The sequence below is a fragment of the Saccopteryx bilineata genome, chromosome 1 (assembly GCF_036850765.1).
Source record: "Saccopteryx bilineata isolate mSacBil1 chromosome 1, mSacBil1_pri_phased_curated, whole genome shotgun sequence".
Lineage (NCBI taxonomy): Eukaryota > Metazoa > Chordata > Mammalia > Chiroptera > Emballonuridae > Saccopteryx > Saccopteryx bilineata.
The window spans coordinates 204,018,433-204,043,802 of record NC_089490.1 but is presented as its reverse complement, the minus strand read 5'-3'; the positions used below and the strand labels follow the sequence as shown (position 1 = coordinate 204,043,802).

At 48.3% G+C, this 25,370-nt stretch overlaps 1 protein-coding gene and 1 non-coding gene across 6 annotated transcripts in view; one reads left to right on the top strand and one right to left on the bottom strand.

Annotated features, from left to right (window-relative positions):
- Window positions 1-25,370, bottom strand: part of PRDM5 (PR/SET domain 5) — a 98,833-nt gene that overhangs the window by 27,098 nt on the left and 46,365 nt on the right. For all 5 annotated transcript variants that reach the window (XM_066233938.1, XM_066233936.1, XM_066233935.1 and 2 more), the window contains 6 exons: window positions 22,656-22,735; window positions 19,405-19,489; window positions 18,025-18,182; window positions 9,305-9,398; window positions 4,768-4,928; window positions 2,264-2,357 (listed from right to left, as the gene is read on the bottom strand). In XM_066233938.1, coding sequence (XP_066090035.1) covers window positions 2,264-2,357; window positions 4,768-4,928; window positions 9,305-9,398; window positions 18,025-18,182; window positions 19,405-19,489; window positions 22,656-22,735 — 672 coding nt within the window. The remainder of the gene's footprint in view (window positions 1-2,263; window positions 2,358-4,767; window positions 4,929-9,304; window positions 9,399-18,024; window positions 18,183-19,404; window positions 19,490-22,655; window positions 22,736-25,370) is intronic.
- LOC136321717 (U6 spliceosomal RNA) lies at window positions 10,962-11,068 on the top strand. The gene has a single exon (XR_010728840.1). It is a non-coding gene; the product is annotated as a U6 spliceosomal RNA (small nuclear RNA).

Here is a 25,370-nt window from a genome sequence, read left to right as displayed (position 1 = left end):
ATGGGGCATGCAGAAGAGACAGATAAGGCAAGGATACAACTGGCTGGTTATCTAGCAGTAAAAGGGGAAAAAATATCAAAACATGAAGAACCAGAGGGATTTTCTTTTTTAATGTTTCCTTTAAACACTAATAAAAAAAATTTTCAACAGAGGCATAGACACTAAGATTCCACCCAGAACTAACAGACGGGTAGGAGAAATTCAGTAGCTAAGTTATCACACATGACTGTTAGCCATGAGCCAGCCAAGTTAAGACCCGTCCTGAGAAAGTGAACAGGCAGAAAACTGCCTTCGACACAACAGACACCACGTGGGTCCCTACACTAGACAGGAAGTGACGAGAGACACCAGCGGGCATACTGGAAGGAGGAGGCCCAGGCTGCAGTCCGGTTTCCTCTTCGTATACCTTAGCGGCTGTGACCACACAGGGGAATCTGCTTCCCAAAATACTGAGGGACAGTGTGCAGACAATGAAAACAAAATGAAACCAACCCCTTCGACGTGAGGGAAAATGGGAAGACGGTCATCACCTCCACTAAGACCTCCTCCTATCGCTGGGCATTCACAGGTACATCACCTCACTACCAGGTCTATCAGCTCATCAGCATTTCCTAGGAATAAAGTCATCTATCCAGCCAGGTAACATTCTGGGGAAAAAACAACAACTGTGGAGACAGTGAGACATCGGGAGTTACTGGGAACAGGCAGAACACAGAGGATGTGAGGGCAGTGAATCTACACGGTGGGTGCTGCCATCGTGGGTGCACGCCACTGCGCATGTGTCCAAACCCACAGGATATTCACCACCCAGAGGGAACCCTAATGTAGACTATGGACTCTGGGTGGTTCTTCTGTGTTGGTGTAAGTTCATCAGTTGTAACAAACACACCCCTCTGGCTGGGAAGGCGGATATCAGGGAGCTATGCATGTTGGGGCAGGAGATTGATGGGCAAATCACTGTACTTTCTCTTAACTGTACTGTGAGCCTAAAATTGCTCTAAAACATAAAGGCCGTTTCTGAAAAGAGGAATCTGGTGAAACTGCATTGAATCATCATTTTTCTCTCTGTATGTTACTACCACCATTAAGGTGACACAGGAGTACAGGGACGTGGGAATGTTAAGAGTATTTTGAAAACACCTCTCATTTGGCACTGAAGCATAAAAGTTTCAAATTACTGAAATAATGGAAGCCTTTTAGAATTTCATTCCTCGTCTTTTATCCTGAAGAATGTCAAAGCATTTTAGAATATTGTGTTAATTATAACAGCTGTGTACTGAAGGGAAGGAGGAAAGGAAAGGGAAAGGGAAAGGGAAAGGGAAAGGGAAAGGGAAAGGAAAGGAAAGGAAAGGAAAGGAAAGGAAAGGAAAGGAAAGGAAAGGAAAGGAAAGGAAGAGAAGAAGGACGGAAGGAGGGAAGGAGGGAAGGAGGGAGGGAGGGAAGGTAGAAGGAGGGAGGGAGGAAGGGAAGAAGGAAAGAAGGAAGGAAAGAAGGAAAGGAGGAAAGAAGGAAGGAAGGAAAGAAGGAAGGAAGGAAGGAAGGAAGGAAGGAAGGAAGGAAGGAAGGAAGGAAGGAAGGAAGGAAGGAAGGAATTTTTTACTAAATACAAGAATTAGAAAAATCAATCAAAATCTAGAATGGTAAAAACGGTGTATCTGCCACCACATGCTCAAAGGCAGCCTTGTGAAGTGAGACCAGTAATGACATTAATGCATGAGGGAAACCGGGTCCCTCAGGAAGCCGACATTTCCCAAGTGAGCTGTGCACTGTGTGACAGAATCACGCAGGACTAGGGAAAAGAGCAAAGTGCGGGTCACGCTTACAGACTTGAACATGACAGACCGGGACACGCTCTGGGAAGTGATCTGAAGTTCTACACGACAGTGCCTTTTAAAGAAACACCACTTTTTAAGTCTTATAGGAGGGATGTTTTTCAGAGCAGGTCCCCTTCCCCAGCCTTCCAGAGAAAGTGCATCCTCTCTTCCCTCTTCTGTCCGTGAGGACAGTGTATCAATTAAAGCGCTGTCATAGCACAAACAGTGATCAGATCATTTTCACATTAGCTATTCCACTTAGCTGCAGAACATGGACACATTCAACATTTTTCTAGAGGAAGAAATTGGCTTTTATAAAACTTTTAAGGGAGAGAAAACAGCCAGGTTAATTCTTCATTTGGGAGATATTTCGTATTATCGCCATGTTCCTGGTCTTTCTGGAAGAATCTGGAGAAGGTGGTTTTTATCATCAGTCACCGCGTGTGTACCTGTGTGGCTACGGATGTGAACTCGCAGGGTCCCGGTGCTGGCGAATTTCTGGCCACAATAGGGGCAGATTTTCTCCTTTTCTCCCGTGTGTGTCTAAATGGGACGGGATAGAAAGGGTTGAGGATAAACGTCAAGAATTAGGTAAAGATGATTAAGTGCTTCTGACAACGGTAAATCCTTTCTTCCTGGGTTATGTTTCATTAAGATGATTTAATAGCACAGTGAGATTTTCAACTATTTATCATGGGTATTCCCACTAGTTCAAAGCAAAAGCTCTCAGAACCGTGCATTAGTGTTAAGCTGAAAATAATTCCACAGTTTACTTTCTAAGCCTTTTATGGGGCCCCCGCCTAAAATGACTCAGCTCTAACGAAGCCAGTCTATGCCAGCAAGCCACAGGGTCAGAATGGGGCTCCGGCTGCCCCTGGCTGTTGCCAAGGAACGTTTCCTTGGATGCATGGCCCACATTCTTTGGGTGTATTTAACCCTTGAGGACGGACTCAATCTCAGTGAAGTCAGGTTACCTGCATCCTGCTTGTCTGAACTGGACTCACTTTGACTAATTCAACCTTTAAAATCAGCAGGTGTTACTCGAGCGGTCAGTCAGTTTGAAAGACCATCACTGCCCGCAATCAATATACCTTTAATGGGTATAAAAACCACACAAGGAAAGCTACATGAGTCTCCTCCAAAGCAGGTATTTGAACCTCACACCTGTCAGATGGGCTGTCATCAAAAAGACAACAAACAGCACATGTTGGTGAGGAGGAGGAGAAAGGGGAACCCTCCTGCACCGCTGCTGGGAATGCGGTCTGGCGCAGCCACTGTGGGAACTGGTATGGAGAAGCCTCAAAAAAATTAAAAGTTCAACTGCCTTCTGACAGTGATCCCTCTTCTGGGACTGAATCCAAAGAAACGGATTCACAAATACATGTTCATTGCAGCGTTATTTACCACACCCAAGAAAGGGAAACAATGTAACTTTACATGGACTGGTGACTGGATAAAGAAGATGTGAGCCTGACCTGTGGTGGTACAGTGGATAAAGCATCGACCTGGAAATGCTGAGGTCGCCGGTTCGAAAGCCTGGTCAAGGCACATATGGGAGTTGATGCTTCCAGCTCCTTCCCACCTTCTCTCTCTGTCTCTCTCTCCTCTCTCTCTCTCCCTCTCTGTCTCTCTCTCTCCCTTTCTCTCTCCTCTCTAAAAAAAAAAAAAAAAAAAAAGAATAAAAAAAATTAAAAAAAAAAAAGAAGATGTGATACATATAGACAATGGAACATTACTTGGCCATAAAAAGGGGGGAGGTGGAAATCTTGGCATTTGTGACCAGCATTGATGGACCGGAGAGGGTATTGTACTAATGGAAATAGGTCAAATAGAGAAAAACAAATAGCGTATGATTTCATTCCTCTGTTTGCTCTAAAGATAGCAAAACAAACAAACAAAACAAAAATAAACTCAGAGAAGAGAGAACAGATTGGCAGTGAGGAGGAGGTCGGGGAGGTGGGATTGGTATAGGGGTGAAACCTATGGTAATGAACTTGTGCTGGTGATCACTTTGTCCAATCATAAGGCTGCATGCCTGAAACTTACACAGCCTGAGAATTTTTTAAAACAATTTCCAATACAATGTTACAAAGTTCAAAGAGAAAAAAACAAAAACAAAACCGGATCTCTCCAAAAAGAGAAGACAGATTAAGCATTTGAAACTCCTCTCAAAATCTCCTGGGGAAGAACAGTTATTGTGCCAACATCAAAACAGGCCATGGCACCAGAGGGAGGGGCTGGAGCTCGGGAGGGGGCACAGAGGTCGTCACCTCAAGGACCAGCCTGTCTTCTATGAAAGTGCTTTCAGAACTTTTTCCACTGCAGAGACAGCTTGAACCCTGGAGGGGGCACTCAGTGGGCCCTCTGGGCTGACCCATAAATCCGAGCTCACACAGCCGGCATTCACACTTGTTTTTCTATAAACAACTGGCAAGTAGTATTATCTGAACCGACATGGGCTGATGGAGAAAAAAACCGGAAAGGTGTTTGTAAAGCAATGCACAGGCCTGGCCTGCCACCTGCTCACCCGATAGCCTCATAACCTGTCACTCGACATCTGAATTAGCTTTGAATAATGCAATGACTAAGGCACTTCCTATTTTGTTTTTAAAAACACCCGTGTTAATCCAAAAACCTATAAAAAGAGAGGGGGGGCTCCCATGCACAGAGTGCTCTGACCGCCTTGCCCCCACAGCTCTCAGGGGCTGTGTGGCCTCGACCTCAATGCTAGGTTTCCTTTCCTACAAAAAACCTATCTTTTCTGAAAAAAGGGAAGGAAACAGGTCCCGAAGAGCTGATATATTGTAACTCATGCGTTCCTTGTCCAGTTTGCAGTCATCTGTGGATCAGTAAACGCCATCTTGATTCTCGCATGTGCCCCACTGCGTGCGCCCACGCTACCTGGACAACAGACGCACCAGGCCCCCCACGCCCAGGGGGCTTTGAGACTGACCTTCTTGTGGCTCCTCAGGACAGACGGCGTGACGAAGGCCTTGTTGCACAGCTCGCACCTGTACTTCTTGTGCCGCTCATGGACCACCTGGACGTGGACGTTCAAGGTGTCCTTCCTCTTGAAGGCGGCCTCACAGTGGTGACACTTGAAAGTCCTCTCACCTGAGAGATCGAAGGGCACAGGGGAGGAAGGTGAGACGCAGCAGGAGGGTCCAGCCCGCTGTCCGCCTGTGTTTGCCCTGCAAGTTAGCGTCACAGCTCCAACAACTTGTCATCATCACAAAAGGCCATTTTTCCACCACACATTTTGGTTCCCTATTTGCTAAATCACTGTGTGACAGGGGGTGGGGATGGAGGGAGAAGACCTTCATGTACAGTCTCATTCCCTTCAACTGAAAAAAGGTGGGGATCACTTTTCTTGAGGTACCATGCATCTTCTTTAAAAGTCAGTGTGCAGGGCAGGGGCTGGGCTTCAAGGTAAGTAGTCTCGCGGTGACCAGAGGCCTCTGTCAAGCAGTGAGAGGCGGTGGGGTTCCCCCTCCTTTCTCCCCTGAACCCCACGATGATTCCCCTGGTCTTCTGAAAAGGGGGTATGGTCAGGCCAGGTCACAGGCAGCCAGCTGGGGAGGGAGGCTCCAAAGGCAGGCAGAAGTGGGTCCGAGCAGCCTTCCCATGCCAGGACAGGGGCACCCTCCACCCCCTTTCTGCCACAGCACAGTCTCAGGGACTTGGTCTCAGGCACTTGGATGGACAGGAGGCCCCTACAGGGGACCTTAGTCAGCTGTCAAACAGCTGGGGTTCAACACAGGCTCTCTGACACCTTGTGGAGAGCAGGGAAGCCCAGAGGGGCAACTTCTGATTCATACCCTAGAGCCCTGGTTGGCAAACTGCGGCTCGCAAGCCACATGCCCCTTGAGTGTGGCTCTTCCACAAAATACCGCGTGCGGGCGCTACCTCAATAAGGAATGTACCTACCTATATAGTTTAAGTTTAAAAAATTTGGCTCTCAAAAGAAATTTCAATCGTTGTGCTGTTGATATTTGGCTCTGCTGACTAATGAGTTTGCTGACCACTGCTCTAGAGCCCCGGGGTGCCCCTTCCCATTAGGGAGCCTGGCCTTCCCCCTCCCTGGAACCTGTGTTCAGGGAGCTCACGGCACTTTTTCAGTGTTCACAGAACGCCACCTCTGTAGCACTCCTCGTAACACATAGGTCCAACGCTCCACAATCCGATGGCAATACATTTTAAGTGATGAATGTACAACAATCAGAAGACAGGGACAGCTCTCGGAAAGGTGTAAGATGCACAGAGCACACAGTCCCATGGGTAAGGCAGAGCAGTGCTCGGGTATATCATCCCTCGTGAGAGGACCATTCCATTAACCCTGATTCACACACGCACTCTGAGACCAAGCACACCGGTCACTTTCTATGTCTCCATCAGAGGGGACCCCCGTTCCAACCCTTGGACTCCCTGCACTGGAACCAGCACACGGATAAGTAACATGAGAGCCCATTCCTTCTTCACAGTCAACGGAAGGAAGGAAGGACAGAAAGAAGGAAACGAGAAAAGAAAGACAAGTCACTCTCCCGTTGTCTTTTCAAACAGAATGATGGCTGGGTACAGCCTCTCAGAGGCCTGTTGAAATCTGAACTGGAAACAGTCACGTGCAAAAGTAAAGATCACTCAGGCATCGGGCAGGTGCCGAGAGCTGCCTGTCCCCGCCCTGGCTCGTCTGTGTGGCAGAGGCTACTGACATGACCTCGTCTGTCTTCATGGACCTATTTAGATCCACCTAAACATTGTATTGATATAAAAGAAGTAACCAGTGAGAAGAGAATGAAATATTAATAAACTGGCCTAAGTTTACAAATGTTAATCCTCGATCTTATTCAGGCGCTGAAAGGAATGTAAAAACAAACCCTTCAGGATGGGACTGGCTCCTATCAAAGCATTTTCATTCAACGGTCAAGTGAATTGAAACATTGCTTCCCAAGAAAAATCCTCCTCAAACTGTCCCACGGGGGTCCTCACCTGTCTCTTTTCACTTTTAAGTCCAGACAGCTTGGTTTTAAAGTTTATCAGAATTTTTAAATTCTGACATGAGATTTTTTTTTTTTTATCGGCTTTTGCCAGATTTCTCTACCTCAAATTTATCAGGCTTTGTCCTTACCTCACAACCAAGAAGCTGGCTTAGCAACCTGCCTTTTGGTTCTCAGGGTACCAGAAAATAGTAACAATTTCCACAGGTAATTGTGGCGAGTGTTCCTTGTGTCCTGAGCTCTGATGCAAGCTTCTAATAACCGCCTTCACATTGTAAGTTCTGACAGGTTCCCATTTCCTGCCGTGTAGGATGAGACGTGGTATTCTGTCCTCCATCGGGGCCATGTCTGGTTCCCCATCATTCTAGCTCACTGACCTGATGTCTGCGTCACCCACATCACTCACTCACTCACTTCCAGAGCTCCTCTTCCTAAACAGTGTCCCCATGCGGCATCAGGAACCACCTGCCCCCTGCGTTGGTCACCATGATGCTGAACACACAGGCAAGGTTCCATCTTCGGTCACCTCGGTCCCCTGCCCCCCAAAGGGATGAGAACAGACAGGCCAAAGTCAAAAAGTATTGGATTCCTTCCGTGGAAACTCCCTTGCTGGTATGAAAAATAAAATTTCTTCTACGCAAAGAAAAATGATGTCCTCCTGAGTGTCGGGGCCAGGCCTGTAAGTGAAGAGGCTCCCTTGCCTACATCCCTAGTCTGAAACCCACTCATCTTGTAACAGTTCTCTTTCTGACCACGGTGACAGCGACACAGAACGGGCATCCCTGCGGCGACACGACATGCTGTGCTTATTCAGGGTCCAGCTGTTCTGTATAAGGAAAACAGAAAGCCACGCTAAGAACGTCCCCAGAGCAACCAGGAGTCCGGGGAACAGTGAGATCACACAGCCCTTGCCTATGGGAAAAGGTGCACTCCACTGTCCTCCACACCTTCCGTGTGCCTAACAACCTTAATATCGTTATGGTTTTGATTTTGAGATATGTCTTCTGGCCGGAGAATATGCCTCCCAAGATGCTATCTGACGCTGTCCCATCAACTGTCAGGAGAGAATAACTCCTTCAGCTCTCCTCAGACATATTAACAATTTAATCAGCGGTAGAGGGGGCACGTGAAGAGGATATTCTGCTAATTAAAACGGCGTGAATTAAAAGCCAGAAAGAGACATATTACTAGGTCATGACCACTTTTGCTTTGATTTTTAGATACGATCGTGCAGGAAATCTCAGGTGACTTTAACACCTGAGCAGTGAACCCACTTTAAAATTCAGCTGGGCAGGAACATCTTCTCTGAAACAGATTGATGCCCTTCGGTGATGTGGCTGTTGTATTCTAAAAATAGCTCTACGTGGGACTCCCGCACGGATTTTCAAGGTGCAGATGGATGTGTGTAATGAACCAAAAGCAAACACATGCCCCTGCCAAAGAAGTGAGGCCCCAGAGGCTGTGTGGTGAGCGGGAAACCGTTGGCTGCTTATGACGGGATGCCGCCCCGCCCCGTTGGGCCTGCAGGATGCCCCCGCTTCTCTCTGCGTCTCAGTCCTTCTCAACCCCTCCCTCTAAGGGCTCAGATTGATGACTACTCCGACCCTTCCCAACGTCCAACCTCCATGAGCTCACGCAATCACTCCAGAGTCAGCATGTTTTAAAGAGTCAGCTACGTTCCCTCTGTCGTTGCTTTTATTATTTTACTGGGAAGCAGCCACCCCTCAAGCGTTTCGCACACACGTACACCCAGGTCACTGCTGCTTGGGTCAACACCCAAAACATGTCAGTACCCAAGAATATAAAATCGTTCCAGTGAAAAGAGACCAAAACGTCTGCTTTAGAACAAATCTCCAAGATGCCTTCTGGAACATAGGAAATATTTTCCTACCCAAACTTTTAAATAGTGGGAAGAAGTGATATGAAATATGACACCTCATGAAATGATTGCTCTCACTGTGGGAAATTAAAGCAAGGATAAAGAAAGGAAAGATGAGCCTGACCAGGTGGTGGCGCAATGGATAGAGCGTAGGACTGGGATGCAGAGGACCCAGGTTTGAAACCTCAAGGTCACCGGCTTGAGCGCACGCTCACCAGCTTGAGCCCAAGGCTTGAGTGTGGTGTCATAGACATGACTCCATGGTCGCTGGCTTGAGCCCAAAGGTCACTGGTTTGAAGCCAAAGGTCACTTGCTAGAGCCCAGGCTCTCTGGCTTGAGCATGGAGTCACTGGCTCTGCTGTAGCCCCCACCACCTCCGGTCAAGGCACATATGAGAAAGCAATCAATGAACAACTAAGGAGACTAAGGATCCTCAACAAAGAACTGATGCTTCTCATCTCTCTCCCTTCCTGTCTGTCCCTATCAGACACAGCCAAGCAGTCCTGGGTGTACAGCAGACGATGACTTCAGGTCCACCCTCCTGTGCCTACCCGCGCTCCAGGGGGACAAGGACCAACGGGCTCACCCCGCCGCTCGCGCCCACTGGACGGACTTACTGTTGTGGATGAGCAGGTGCCGGTGCAGGGAGAACGGTGTGCGGAACAGGGCCTTGCACTCCTCGCACTGGAACGGCCTCTCTTCAGAGTGGGTCTGCAGACAGAGAAACCGAGTCGGGGGAGGCCAAGCTTGCAAGAATCTGAGCTTGGGCTCAAGATGAGGAGACAAGATGGGAAAGCAGACACCCCATCTCCTCCTCCTGGTGACCCTCTCCCACCAGTAAACTGTCCCCACAAATATGCCGCTGCGTCTGCAGGAGAACGCCGTGTGTTCCAATGCTCACGTTAATTAGAAATCTGATCAACGGGAAAGGCAGCTGTGCCTATCATCACAAAATACTGCTCGGGACGTGGAGATTTTTGGGGCTCTACTTCTAGTCTAATCAACGCCTAATATTCTGAACCACAAGTTCCTCCATTATGGCCCAGCCTCTAGTGGTGCTGCTGGTCGGGCACTGTCCACAGAAAGCCAACTGGGGAGACTGCTGGCCCCCTCCCCACTCAGCTTCAATGAAGAACTTCAGATCAATTTTAACCCTAGGCAATGCTTTCCCCCTAAATTCTACCAGAACCTTCACTCATCGCTGATTAATGCTAGGGAGCATGTGTCAAATGTTCATTTTGTGTCCGAGGCCAGACATTTTCCAGGAATTATTTTGCTTTATCCCAGCAGTCACTCAATGAATAACAATACAACTATTATCCCCATTTACCGATAAGCTCAAACCGTTTCAATAACGGGCCGGATATCCAACAGTTCTGATGCAGCAAGCACTGCTGAACACACGACAAACAAAATATATGAATGCACGAGAAGCAACAGAAACCTCCTGCTAAGATCTAAGACTTGGAAACACCCACCACCAAGCCAACACCTGTTCCGCATCACACGCCGGCACCAATCCACTTGGCACAGATCTGTGGATGAAACCTGATGGCAGCATGGACAGCAAGGGCACACCATGACATCCACCATTGGACTGTGCTCTCCCCTTATAATGAAACAAGTTGTGTTACTGAGGGGCTTTTATGATGCATGGGGCATACCAATCAAGGGAATAATCTAAAGGAAGTTGCTTAATTCACCACACAGGGATGGGCATATTTTCTTGGGTGAGTGGATACGAAGACATTCGGGATACAAGCGTGTCCTATGAACACTAGGTTGGTGAGAGAGGCACCTACCCATCATGCCTGTTTTCAGCTGTGAAAACTATCGAGAAAGGATGGATCTTCCAAGGTGCTATTCAGCCACAGAAACGTGAAATGATAGGTGAACTCAGATCAATATGAGAGAGAGAGAGAGAGAGAGAGAGAAGAAGAAGAAGAAGAAGAAGAAGAAGAAGGAGGAGGAGGAGGAGGAGGAGGAGGAGGAGGAGGAGGAGGAGGAGGAGGAGAGGTTCCTTTTATTACATAAAATATACTAACATTCAGCAAAGAAAAATAGGGCATTTCAAATAGACAGGAAAACTGTAACATGTTTATTAGTAAATGGTGTTTAGACAACTCTATTAGACATTCAGGGGAATAAAATAAGTTCGATCTGTTCCATATCCCTGCAAGATAAATTCCAATTCAATTCAGGTGTCTTTTTTTTTTTTTGAATAAAACCCTAAGCAAACTATAAGGAAATATAAGTAAATTTTAATGATTTTTGGTGCTGGCTTTGGCAGCGCATATACTTAAAAAAATGGAAAAATACAGAGATTAACATGGTCCCTGTGCAAGGATGGCAGTCAAATTCATGGAGTGTTCCATATTTAAATATATATATATAATTTTTGAGTGGAGAAAGGTTCCTCAGCATGTCAGAAACCCAGGTATTCATATGAAAGAAAGAATTAAATTTTAAAATGCAAGGCAAAAAAAGGTCTGAAACACTGGGTTGCTTTAGCCTTCTGAAAATATCATATTCCACCATAACGCATGCTTCCTCTTTTTCTCGATGCAGGACAAAACCACCTATGGATATGGATCAGCTCGATTATGAAACACTTGGGACAGCAATGTGCCATGCAACCCGCTTAAGCAAACCAAAACCACCACTCAGAGATGCTGGCCTGAAGTCGGCAGCATATTTTAACTAATAATCGGTCAGTGCCTAGCAGGTGACTATAAACACTTCTGCCACGAGGCTGCAATTCCACGCACGGAGTGGAGACAGCGTGGCTTTGGGAAGGCGCAGCAGAGAATCCACAGGTGCCACTGTTCTGACGACCCTTGGAGGCCATCTGACTTGAGTCAGGGGGGTAGAGTGCAGCCCCTAGTGTGGATAGATGACTTCTGTCTCCGAGATACATTTTATAAGAACTGGATAAAATGTAGCCTTCTTTTTTTTTTTTTAAAGGTGACTTAGGCTTCCATTTTTCATCTTTAAAGGGAAACAAATGTTTCCCCGACAGGAATCACATGATCCTTGAGTTACAGGGTGTCCCTATTTGAGTGCCAAGTTCACTGATGACACCAACATCTGCTGGTAGAACAAGGGGACGGACTCACGGACACGTGTGATGAAACAGATCCTTGTGTGCACCGAGTCTGATGACCACTGCTGATGAAAAAACACGGGAGAAAATTTGCTGCACTCTTCATAACACCTCATAAGATGTCATCAAGATGAGTCAGAAGGTTTATGGCATGGTTTTTCATAGAGTAACTACCGAATTAGTACATTTGTAGCCACAGAGACTAAATATTAATTGCATGAGAGCAAAGTAAAATTTTCACCAGGGCCATTCACAATGAAAAGTGAGAACCTTGACTCTCAGTATGGTAGCTCCACAGGTAACAGTATTTACTGGAAATGGCCATGCGCAAAGCAAGAAAACTTTCATGAAATTCAGGAGAAATACATAGAGAAAAAAAACTTGAATATTCCAGAAATATGGGTTAGCACTATTCTTTTTCTTCTTCTTTTTTTTTCTTTCTTTAAGAATTTGGTCATTGAAGTCTCAAGTCTGCATATCATAAGCACATTACCATTCCATTGGGTCACCTAATAAACATTAAGCCGCATCAAATGTGTGTCATCTGGCTGTTTGTGCCGTCTGTGAGTTAAATTTTTACTGCCGGCTTTATAACTGCCTCTTTACAAGGCTGCCTTCTCACAAAAACCGATGGAAACCTGAGAGAGAGAGAGAGAGAGAGAGAGAGAGAGAGAGAGAGAGAGAGAGAAGAAATTCATTTCTTTAAGCTCAGGACAGGAAAAGGCCTTCTTCCCCCTCAGAGAATGAAGAGGATACAATTTAGCTGATGTCCCTACAGAATTAGAGTCCAGCAGGGCCACACCCACAACACAAAGCTCCATTAGTACAAAGCCATTTCCCCCTCCCCGCCCCGCAGGGAGCCAATGACTAAATCCTCTGGCCTGAAGCATTCCCTGAGAGTGCACAGAGTCTGCCAATGGGGAGTCACCACAGACTGTCCGAGGTCTTCCTCCAAGACAGCCATTCGGACCCCCACTCGGGGCACTGTGCCCTCTACGACGTGCTCAGAGATGCCACCCCAATGTCTGACCAAAGATGCTCCGGGCAACACGGCTTCCTACAGAACCTGGCCAGCTCGCTACCTTGACTGTGCCCATGGAAGTTCTGCCCCCGATGGCCGTAGACTAGCTCCCAGATCCTAATGAGCGCTTTCTCTCTCCCTCAGGGAAGCTCTGACTCCATGGGGACAGCAGCCACACCTCTTCAGCCACCATCCGGAGAGCATTCTGATCTCCTAGACTTCAGGGGTGGTGGGTGCTGTACAAGCCTGTCGCCCCCTTCTACGACCCCCTGCGACGCCCGTGGCGGACGTGAAGGGGAGAGACCAGACGCAGAGCTGCAGTGAGAGCGGCGCCTTCCTAAGGTGTTTTCAAGGACTTACGTTCTTCTTGTCACTGTGTGAAACGCAAGCCAGCCATTACAGTGTTAGAACCCAATCCGCTCATCTCTTGAGAGAAAGATTTGTCCTTCTCTGTGAGGTCTGATAAAATGTCACCCAGGCCAAGTCTGAGCTGTAGCATCTTTCAAACTGACTGTGACCAAGTCAATGATACACACACACACACACACACACACAAACAAAAATCCAGCATATGCACGCCAGACACATATTATTTCATTCAATGACCTTACTCTCCTTTTTACCTTCTCTGTGCTATTTTTAATGGACTGGCCATGGCACCTTAAACACAAAGTGGTCATGGCCCCAAATTTGGAAGTCACTGGATAGTATACTATATTCCAAGAAAGACTATGACCAGAGGTCCCGAGAGAGCTCAAAAAGTTCCCCTCTGGAAGGCTATGTAAAGAGACAAGAAAAAGAGTCTTTTTTTTTTTTTTAGACTGGACACTCCTCCGTCCCTGTCCCCCCATCCTGCCAACCCCCTACCCTGGGAGCTTGTTTATGACTTCCTCAGGACAAATGTCCGCTGTGCACACTTCCACCCTCAAGCGAGCACTGCCAGCCCCAGAGTCTGAGCTAGGTCAGTCTATCCCGGCGTCCTGCCTGGAGGAAGAGGTTCGCCTCACCCCAGTTTTGCATCGCATCAAGTTTGATAGGGAATCAAATGGAGGGGGAAGACGAATGGAGTGGTTTCTGTCCAAGGGGTTCCGAAACATTGGTCCAGTTGTGATTTACAGGCTTTAAGTACACTTGGACCCAGAGAAGCCATCTGTTATTGTAGCTAGACCCTGAAGGACAGCCACGCATCAGGTCCCGTGGCTCCCAGAGAAGACTAGGGGGAGGGAAAGGAATGCCGGCCTATGTGACTAACAGGAGGCGCCAGCAAGCACCTCGATTTTGGAAACAGAAGGTGCTCCCTCCCAACTCCACTACATATTGTCAGGATCCCCGTGAAGGACCACACCCCCTTTGCAAGTAAACCTAAACATTAAGATAATTGACCTGAAGATAAATCAAATAAGCATAATAAAAAAGCATGGGTTACAGCAGTGGTAGTCAACCTGGTCCCTACCACCCACTAGTGGGCGCTCCAGTTTTCATGGTGGGTGGTAGCGGAGCAACCAAAGTATAAATAAAAAGGTAGATTTAACTATAGTAAGTTGTTTTATAAAGATTTATTCTGCCAATCTTAGCAAAAATCCAACATAAAGTACTTGGTAAGTAATTATTATTATATGCTTTAACTTGCTGTAACTCTGCTTTATAAACTTTATAAAGTAAAGTGACTTCCCTACTTTATAAATCACCATTACTGTGGAACTGATGGGTGGTTAGAAAATTTTACTACTAACAGAAATACAAAACTGAGCGGTAAGTATAAAAAGGTTGACTACCCCTGAGTTACAGCATCAAAACTAAAACAACAACAAAAAAGTTCATGTACAATAAAAAATTATTTAAAATAACCACCTTCAGTCATGCTGCATGAGGAAGATCTGTCTGACTCCGAATGGTATTTCCACCCCACCCCCACCCCCTGCTTTTCTTACCTGTCCCCCCTATTCTTCCACATCCCACCTGGCGACTGGTGAAGAACAACAGAAGAAAGAGTTGATTTGGTTTTATCGCCTCACTCCTGGAGGCTATTTCAGACACTTTCCCACAACTGCGGCAAGAACACACACAGGAGCCCGTCACACAGTCCGCAGAGCCCTCTGTCTGCAGCAGCAGCAGCAACAGCAGGTCGAATGTGCTCTCCCCGTTGGAAACCACAGGTGTCGTTGTTTCTGTCCTTCCCGAGGCATCATTGTTACTTTCAGATGACTTAGGGCAGTGGTCCCCAACCTTTTTTGGGCCACGGACTGGTTTAATGTCAGAAAATATTTTCACGGACCCGCCTTTAGGGTGAGACGGATAAATGTATCACGTGACCGAGACAAGCGTCAAGAGTGAGTCTTAGACAGATGTAACAGAGGGAATCTGGTCATTTAAAAAAAAATAAAACATCGTTCAGACTTAAATATAAATAAAATGGAAATAATGTAAGTTATTTATTCTTTCTCTGCGGACTGGTATCAAATGGCCCATGGACCAGTACCGGTCCACGGCCCAGGGGCTGGGGACCACTGATTTAGGGCCCAGAGCACAGGCAGTGGCACGAAGGCCCCGGGCCAAGGCTCCCACATAGCACGTCACGTCAACCATGCTGTGAGAAACTCAGGCGTGTGGGCAGATCAGTTTCATCAGAGAGAGAGAACCAGAGGCTTCCAGGGACAGGGCAGGAAATCGGCCAGATACGTGTCCCCGTCACGCCACGGGAACAAGTGCGCTCCAGCCCCTGGGCACGCCTCGCCGGCGAGCCACAGAAGGTGGGCAGCAGGGAGATCCAGACACTCTCTACCAACCTGTGCACTCTTTTCTATACCTGCCTTTCGTTGTTCTTTTCTTTTTAATATGGACACTGAAATAATAACTGTTTAAGTGACCTCAAAAGAGCTGTCTTTGAAAAGTCCCCCAAAATACTGACATCCCGACCATTGACCCTGGTACCACACAAGTTGGAACTGTGTGGTTCCATGAACACGTGGGGCTTTTTTATTCCCCAGTAAATATCATAAATGTATTTTCATGTCCTTAGGGTTTTCTTAACGTTTTCTTTTTTCTTTTCAATTTCTTCCTTTATTGGAAGAATGCAGCCCTGGCCGGTGGCTCAGCGGTAGAGCGTCGGCCTGGCATGCAGAAGTCCCAGGTTCGATTCTCGGCCAGGGCACACAGGAGAAGCGCCCATTTGCTTCTCCACCCCTCCCCCTCTCCTTCCTCTCTGTCTCTCTCTTCCCTTCCTGCAGCCAAGGCTCCATTGGAGCAAAGATGGCCCGGGCGCTGGGGATGGCTCCTTGGCCTCTGCCCCAGGCGCTAGAGTGGCTCTGGTCGCGGCAGAGTGACGCCCCGGAGGGGCAGAGCATCGCCCCCTGGTGGGCAGAGCATCGCCCCTGGTGGGCGTGCCGGGTGGATCCCGGTCGGGCGCATGCGGGAGTCTGTCTGACTCCCCGTTTCCAGCTTCAGAAAAACACACACACACACACACAAAAAGAATGCAGCATATAACACATATCAACATAGAATATACGTGTTAACCGACTGTTTATGTTCACAGTATGGCTTCCTGTCAACAAGAGGCTATCCGCCTTTTGGCTCTTGGGGAGTCGAAAGTAAGTAACGAGTTTTTTGAAAAGATAGGATTCCCGATCCACCAAAATCAATAAGCAAATATTTATCACATCAGAAATACATCTGAACATACATTTCTAAGATGTCTAGTCTCTTTGGACAATTTCCCCCTTAATTCAATCAAACACAATTTGATACATTCTGGAGCCAAGAGCTTGAGTCAAGTGTCAGAATGCAAACAGAAATCCACACAGAGAAGGAAGGGATGATGATTTAAAGAGAGTCCCGTTAGAAAGGAGGAAGAGGGGCCTGACCTTTGGTGGCGCAGTGGATAGAGTGTCGACCTGGAACACTGAGGCTGCAGGTTCAAAACCCTGGGCTAGCCTGGTCAAGGCACCTATGGGAGTTGATGCTTCCTGCTCCTCCCCCTTCTCTCTCCTCTCTCGTTCTCTCTCTCTCTCTCTCCTCTCTCAAATGAATAAACAGAATCTTTAAAAAAAGATTGGTTTTAAAAAAATGAGGAAGAGGGAAGTCAATGAGGTCACACCGAATGAAGACAAATGTCAAGCAGTTTTAGACATGGTGACACAGAGAATTAAGGACAGAAAGCTGGGAAAATACTGAGGCCACAGTGCAGAGAGCCAGGTGACAGGGTGAGGTGTGTGCACTGTGCCATCCCTCGGTGTCGGGATCCTGCTGACCACACGAGAGCACAGGAGGGACCGATCAGAGCTGTGCTCTGGGATGCTCTACCTGGCGGGGGCACTGGAATGGGAAGTGACAAGACCGGAAGCCTCCTTAGACATCGTGACAACGAGCCACCACCAGGGACGGTGAAGGGACGTAGGGCTGGGAAGGTGGTGAGGTCACACAGAGGGGAGACTCTTTAAAGAACTGCCTTCTAACTTCAAAAACGGGGCTAAAACTAACAGAAAGACACAGGGACACATCTACACTGTCGTTGTGAACGGAGTATTGAAATAGGGACCTTCCAAAAGCAAGGTTATCCGAGGCACAAAGAATGGAAAGGCCACCCGGGGACAGGCTGAATTCACTGGGTCAGAAAGACACCCAGCTATGTATCAGGTAAGCAGTCGCACACAAAGGTCGGGCGAAAGCTTGGGATTCAAAGGACGAGTCATTTGGAATTCACCCGTCTAGAGCGGACTGCAGCAGTCAGGGTTGTGGTCGACACGGAAGAGTGGGAAGAGGTCCAGCAGAAAGTACCCAGGGTGCCTCCACCCCCCAGGGTCAGGACCCCGGTGCTCAGAGGGACGGACAGAAGACTCCTCAGCAGAGACCGCACCGCGCGTGGGCGAAGAGACTCTCAGAAAGGGGACAGGGACAAAGGCGTCAGACCTCATGCAGAGGAGGAGAAGAACAAAGGCGTCATAATTCACACAACCTGAGAGCACAGCAAGGCAGGGGACACTGTGCCTGTGAGGACAGCACCCTCTACAGAGAACAGAAGACCCCCGACAGAGAACGGAAGGCCCCGGGGCCCTGGGGCTCAGGGCCTGAGGGAGGGGTGAAGTCACCGCACTGGGTTCTCCCACTGTGCCAGATACAGCCTGCCCTGCTGCTCAGAAACTTCTTTAAAAGATAAACAGTTGGAAAATCATGTTGGGGGGGGGGGAGGGAGTGACACTACTCATCGCATTTACCTTCTTGTGATTCTTGTACACATTCCGGTGAGCAAAGCCCTTCCCGCAGAGCTTGCACTTGTAAGGCTTGTCTTCACTGTGGATGACTTTGTGAGCGCCCACCTGGTCAAGCCTCTTGAAAGACTTATTGCAAATCTCGCAATTATAGGGCCGTTTCTCTGTGAAAAGCGAGAGCAGACAATCTCACGTCCACACGAGGAACAGGACACAAAGGGGAACAGCAGCCTCACCCTGTATCATGTCTCAGGGCCATGGTGTCTCGGACACGACCAAAATCAAAATGGCTGACCCCCACCCCCTGGCCTGAGGCACCCACGCTGGACATGGGCCTGGCCGCAAGAGAGACGCGATCTCGTTCTCCGCAGGGCCCCCTTGGTCAACTCAATGGGTCACACAGCTTAGATAGAAAGGTGAAGTTAAAATTCAGTGAAGAAATCCTACTAGCCGGTGAAACATCTGCTAATAGGTGCGAGTTTACATCTGGGTAAACTCCCCAAGGCCAGGAGTGGCCTGACAGTGACAGACAGAAAGGACGGCCTGGCCTCCCGCTCAGCCCGCTGACCCCCACACAGCTTACACAGTATTTGTGTGATGTTGACAAGTAGGTGTAAAAAAAAACAACAACACCCTGCATTTCAAACAAAGCATATCTGAAGGTCATCTGCTCCCAATCTCCTATTTTCATTTACCAAAATATCTATACCTATCTCCAGAGTGGACGCTCAAAAACATTGTGACTTCAGTGGCCTCAAGTTAGAAGTTAGAGACGTCCTGCACTCTAGAAAGAGACCTCATAAAGCCAGAGTTCTCTTCAGAACTGAGATTTTACAAATCTGTGTGACAGACCTATTTGTGATGTTTTTTACAAGTTTTAAAACATACATCCTCAAAATGTATTTGTAAACGTCGCGCTAGTGTTTATCAGTCCCATTGTTAGAACACGGGAAGCATCTCCACACGTAGGAACCGTAACCGCCCATGCGGCCCTCAGTTCCAGACCCTCCGCTGGCTCGACCCCCAGATGAGCGCAATCCTGGCAGCTTGGAAGTGGAAGAACCAGCATCCCATTTCGCAGATGAGAAATGCAGAAACTGAGTCGCCAGGAGGACTCAGGAACAAACTTAGTGCTGGCTTTGAAGATCTTCGAACTCCACTAGTCCGGCCAGCCTTGCTCTATATATTATATAATCAGACTGAGGTCGGGGGGGGTGAGGGGTGGCGGGGGGAGTTAGCTGACTTGTTCACAATAGCACAGCTAGTAAATACAGAGCTAGAACTAACAGCTAGGTCTCCTGATAACCAGTCTCCGAGCTCCTGGAAATGACAAGGTGAATACTGGAGTGGTTTCAATATAAATAAAAAATATTGTGTGTGTTTTACCTGAGTGGGTGATCATATGACGTTTTAGCTGATTCGCTGAAATAAATTTCTTCCTACATTCTTGACAACCGAATATCTCGTGAACCTGCCAAAGGGGAAGCTGACAGTTACATCCACCGTCAAAGCGAAATAAATTACACAGAGCTCAGAGGGCAGCAGGAACTTGCGAGGCAGTCACTACAGTAACAACCAGACGGCCTGTCATTGTCTACCCTCCCTTGTTCATTCCCCCACTATCAGCTGAAATTGCAATGAGACCTACGTTACTTAGTGAACACATGTCATTAAAAGAAAGTAAGATGTAGCTGTTTAAATATGTAACACTGCTGACCTCCTTAATATTAAATGTATCCCTTCCGTAAAAAAAAAAAAAAAAAAAAAAAAAAAAAAATCCTCCTGCTGTGTTAACCCTCGGTTATGCAGAGATGGAGACCGGGAGACAAGTGGCCTGCAGGTGGTAACAGTCCCGCTATCGGAGTCGAAGGCATTTGAAGCTTAAATGTACACAGCACAGAACACCACGCGGACGGCTGGGGAAGCCATGGGGATGTGTGACTCTGAGAAACCCTTCGTGTGCAGTACCCCCTCGCGTGACGGGGACACCAGGAAAAGGAAGGATCAGAAGCCTCAACAGATAAGGGGGATCGCTTTAGCAGACTCCTGGCTGACGTGGAGGTCACAGCCGCATCCTGGGGTCGTCCCTTCCCGCACCAACACTCAGTCAGGAAGCCCAGGGGGCACGTATGACAAGAGTGAGTCTGGTTTCCTACAGACACCAGTGCAGTGAGTCCTAACAGGAGGACGCTGGGTGAAGCCTTATGTGAGGCGCCCTGACCTTCCTGATAAGTGGGAGCCTCACAGTGTGTGGCTGGGGACACAGAAGTGACAGTGGTGAAGCCCCGGGTTTGGCTCAGCCTTGCTACAGGTGGGGCTCACGTGCTAACCCCAGGCCAGTAGAGGACCTGTGCGGGAAGCCATGGCACCACGCACCCCTGCAGGACAGTGAGGGCCCTGCCCGCAAGCGAGGTCATGGCAGAGGCCCCTGACCAGGTACGTCAGTGAGTAATGAGCAGTAGATGAGGGAGGAAGACCGTCATCTCCCAATCCAAGTGGCCCTAAAAAGAGGGGACAAGGTGTGCAGGGGGGCCCCGAACCCAGGTCCACCGTCTGGGCCTTCATTCTGCGCCCAACCCACCACACGGCAGGTCACAGGCTGCCGACCCGCCTAACGGCTCCCGTCAGAGCCGACTCCTGAGGACCCTGTCAACACAGCCGAGAAAAGCACAGAAAAGGCCAAGAGACCGAGCAGAAGCAGACAGAGGTCCTCCCACTGGCCTGGCCTTTGTCCCTAGATGCAAGGACAGTTCCTCTGATCAGAGGGCCATGTGGTGTCCAGAGGGATCCATGGTCCCTCAGAAAGCAGAGTGGCATATGGTCACCCACTCAGAAGGCACAAGCCGCATGGAACAGGAGAAGGACTCCAGCTTGAGACAGGTGACCAGCAGCCTCTCCAGTCACCACAGACCATCACAGAGGCTCTGACTGAACCCCTCCGTGGGGGCGCAAGGCTATGACGTGCGCTGTTTATTCAAAAACAGATGTCTGGTCTTAAACCGTATGTGTCTGCAATACATAGTAACACCCTTTATGATGACAGGATGCTCTGAGAAGGATATTCGGCCTTCTCAGCTGTACATAAATGAAATCGTATTTACTTTACTTTCATTTTTAATGTTAAACTTTTATTAATAAATAAAATGTAAAAGATGACTCGCCCTGGCCGGTTGGCTCAGTGGTAGAGTGTCGGCCTGGCGTGCGGGGGACCCGGGATCGATTCCCGGCCAGGGCACATAGGAGAAGCACCCATTTGCTTCTCCACCCCTCCCCCTCTCCTTCCTCTCTGTCTCTCTCTTCCCCTCCTGCAGCCGAGGCTCCATTGGAGCAAAGATGGCCCGAGCGCTGGGGATGGCTCCTTGGACTCTGCCCCAGGCGCTAGAGTGGCTCTGGTCGCGGCAGAGCGATGCCCCGGAGGGGCAGAGCATCACCCCCTGGTGGGCAGAGCATCACCCCCTGGTGGGCAGAGCATCGCCCGTGGTGGGCATGCCAGGTGGATCCTGGTCGGGCGCATGCGGGAGTCTGTCTGACTGTCCTCCCCGTTTCCAGCTTCAGAAAAATACAAAAAAAAAAAGAAAAAAAAATGTAAAAGATGACTCATGGATCTATAAAATGGAAGCTGTTTAAAAAAAAAAAGACGGCAGCATAGTAATCATTTTTGTTTACTTCTTAACCCTCACGGTTTCTGAAACATAAAAACATTTTTTAAAGGTTGACCTGAACTGGTATTCCCCAATTTATAAACCAGAAAGCGTTTGCTGTGCACGAAAGCATTTGTGCATTAAATATCTCATGTTTTGTGGAAAACCCAGGCAAACGCTGTTTTCCAAATGCCTACAAAGGTGTAATAAAACCATTAGATTTAAAGGGAAAATGATCGGTAATGCCATTTATGCCTAATGCTAAGTACATTGTGTAAAACGTCCCCAGTGTACTAATCGATATGGAGGGGTAATAACGTAAAATGTCAAGCCCCAAATTTAATAATTTTCAAGAAGGAGCACAGGATATCTTACTGGAAAGTACAGGGATGCCAGCAGGGCGGGTGACGCTCAGAACGGCACAAAATTTCGGGCGGACCAGTGGTTGGTTGAGAAACATTGGGATTGCATAGAGTGGTGTGGGAAACAAGACGTGGAGTAAGTGGAACGCGGCACCATCTACTGGCCACGTGAAGTACTGCAACCAACCTCTATGAGACATCAGATGGAGCTGTGCTGCCCCGCGCGCGCGGAGGAAACGCTGCCTTGAACTGATTGGTTACTAATACTCCTGTAGAGACAACCCAGGTGCCGTGTTCCACCGCCACCAGGTAGGATTTAGATCTACCGAGATCTGAACAAACAGCCCCAGATGAAACTTGCAAGTGAAGGACCTGGCTAGACATGACAATAGTCTTCAAGAGTGATTTCTACTAATTCTGAGCCACAGAACTCAAAATATTCGCTGGAAGGGTTTGCTCCTCTACATGACCAGTCTTGTGTTTTTATATACTACGTTTGCATGTAAATGAGTGACAAGCTCTGGCTTTACAACAGTTAAAAAAAAAATCAACTTAAATAGACACAGCAGGTGCCAGAAATGAGTAAAAAAAAAAATCTTATACTCGGAGAAGCATTAACCTTAATCTTACTGACCTTTCTATGCTCCTGTAGGCTTGATGCTGAAGAACACTTTTTATTGCACACTGAACACACGAGCTTTTTCTTAGGATCCCCTGAAATAGACACAAAATATCATCATGATTTAAGTGGCAACATGAAGCGGAGCATCAGAGGCAAGGTTTCGAAGCATTTCTCTCTCCTTCACATCTTCTGTTACAGAACTGGAGTCCTCATTTCTCGGAGAAGAAACATGGGGACAGCTGACATTTCACCTGAGACTATAGATCCATGTGATCTCCCATAAATACAAAACCTCGCAGCTCACATCCCCCGGAATCTAAGCCAAGGCTAAACCTGGGACGTGGGTTAAGGAAGTCACCCCTTCACTCTGTTTCCTCCTGGGAAACCGTGACTGTTCCTAGCACCCCACCAGCATCCCTAGGGTCAACGACAGCAGCAACCACAGAGCCGGAACTAGCTTTTATACTATTATACTTTTCCTGCATTCTAATCAATCCGATATCGGACTCTCAGATCCAATTTCCAGAAACAGGAACAGGTGCACCACAAAGGTGAGAGATGCACGAGAAAAGAACACACCTAGACGGAGCACACACGCAGGTACTGCAGGCGTCCGCACAGTGTGGGCGAAAGATGCTTCTAGGAGCTGGTCCGAGAGCCTGGCCACACATGGTGCAGTTTCTCTGGGAAAATGTGGTGCTCATTTGCAAGTTCAGCTTCTCTGCTCTCAGCATCTTCAGCTCAAACGGCTGCTAACAAGGACCACTTGTCACCACCCATGGTCAAAGCCACAAGACCCTCTTTCTGGGAATCCCTCGCCTGTCTGGTTAAAGGTTCCCACAACCACATGTGCGAACACGGCTTTGCTTCGGATCAGGGAACACTCTTTCCCCAAAAGCCTGCAGAGGCCCCAGAGCAGAGGCAGAAGCCAGGCAGAGGTGACAGCGGAGACAGACAGTGGGGTCCACCCCAGCAGAGGGTGGGCCCGGGGACCTCGGCCTGAAAACGGTGAGATGCACGTTTTATATGACCCACAATGACACAGCAACATAATTTCAAAAAATTGGTTCTATAAACCAGTGGTCCCCAACCTTTTTTGGGCCACGGACCGGTTTAATGTCAGAAAATATTTTCATGGACCGGCCTTTAGGGTGGGATGGATAAATGTATCACGTGACTGAGGCAAGCATCAAGAGTGAGACTTAGACAGATATAACAGAGGGAATCTGGTCATTTTTTAAAAATAAAACATCGTTCAGACTTAAACATAAATAAAACGGAAATAATGTAAGTTATTTATTCTTTCTCTGCAGACCAGTGCCAAATGGCCCATGGACCGGTACTGGTTGGTGGCCCGGGGGTTGGGGACCACTGCTGTAAACCATTTCCTACACAATCCCCACGAGTTCGCAGTGCCAGTACCGTGAGGATGTCCCAGCTAAACCACCAGAAGTCTCCAGGACACGAGGCTAACACGGCACAGCCGGAAGACCCCACGCATCCCATCACGGGCAGTAATGGCAGTGCCCAGAGATGGTCTCTGCAGCTGGCTTTTCAGAGCCAACCGTGAAGATGCCAAGAAAGACTTGTTATAACACACTGCAGACCACAGGGGAGAAAACTCAAGGCAGCCTTTGGAGCACAATCGCTTGCAAATGACAAAGGTCTTTCGAAAAGTCGGGCCGGACTATCACCGGCACCACCAAGACCCTAGGACAGGCGCACACAGAAAAACGCCGCCTTCCGCACTTCGGGCACACGAAAAAAAGCAGAGCCAAGGGTTTGGGTAGTGGGCCCCACCCGAGGCTGCGTCTGGCAAGGCTGCCTGGTCAGCCCCAAGGGGCTCTCACAGGGCTCACAACCTAATGGGCAGCCAGCAGTCATGCTCACACCAGCCCCCAGGACATCGGCAGCAAGGAAGACAACACACAGGGGGACACTGAGGCCCATCCCAGCTATCCTCTTTCCCTGATGAGGGCACATGCAGGGGGGGTGCAGAGAAGAAACCTTTCACTGCTTCCTGAAAGCCCAGGACATGGGGGGTACCCCCAAAGAGAGGGTCTGCACAGGAGGGGGGGCTCCAGGAACCTCCGCCTCCTTTGAGGGACAGTCCCCACGGAGTGAGGCGTTAACTCCAACAACGTAGCCATCTGCTTGGCCCCTCGCGATGGGCTCTGTCCCTGAACCAGTGTGCCCTGCGCTCAGCAGACGAGACTCAGGTGACGGTCACATGCTATGTTGGCTGCGTTGTTTATCCAGGCATCAGAAAGAACCCAAGAGCACCTGAGCTTTGCTAAATCCAACGTGGTCGGTAACCTTCTCCAGTACAGGAGAAACAAGAGGCGTTTAAAAAATAAAATAAGATTTTACTGTAAAAATAGGATTTTACAGTAAAAATAGGAGGGCAGAAGGGCACTGTGTACTGGTTTACGAAGTCGCTCTACTAAAAAAGATTCCATGTGATGAAATGTCACAAATCTCCTATGACGAACCATCATTACTAATATTTAAAAAATACCAATTCTTCGTGCCCCTGACTGGCAAGCACGACTCGATCCTCACTTAGGGTTTTGGTTTCGACGAACTCAGACAGGAAAATGACAAATTCTGCTGAAATCCACTCGAAAAAGGAACAGCGTCTGGGAAAAGCAAAGAGCCCCTGGTCTGCATGTGCTGCCAGGGAGAGGCCAGCTATCTGCTCCACGGTGACAAGGACACACAGACAGC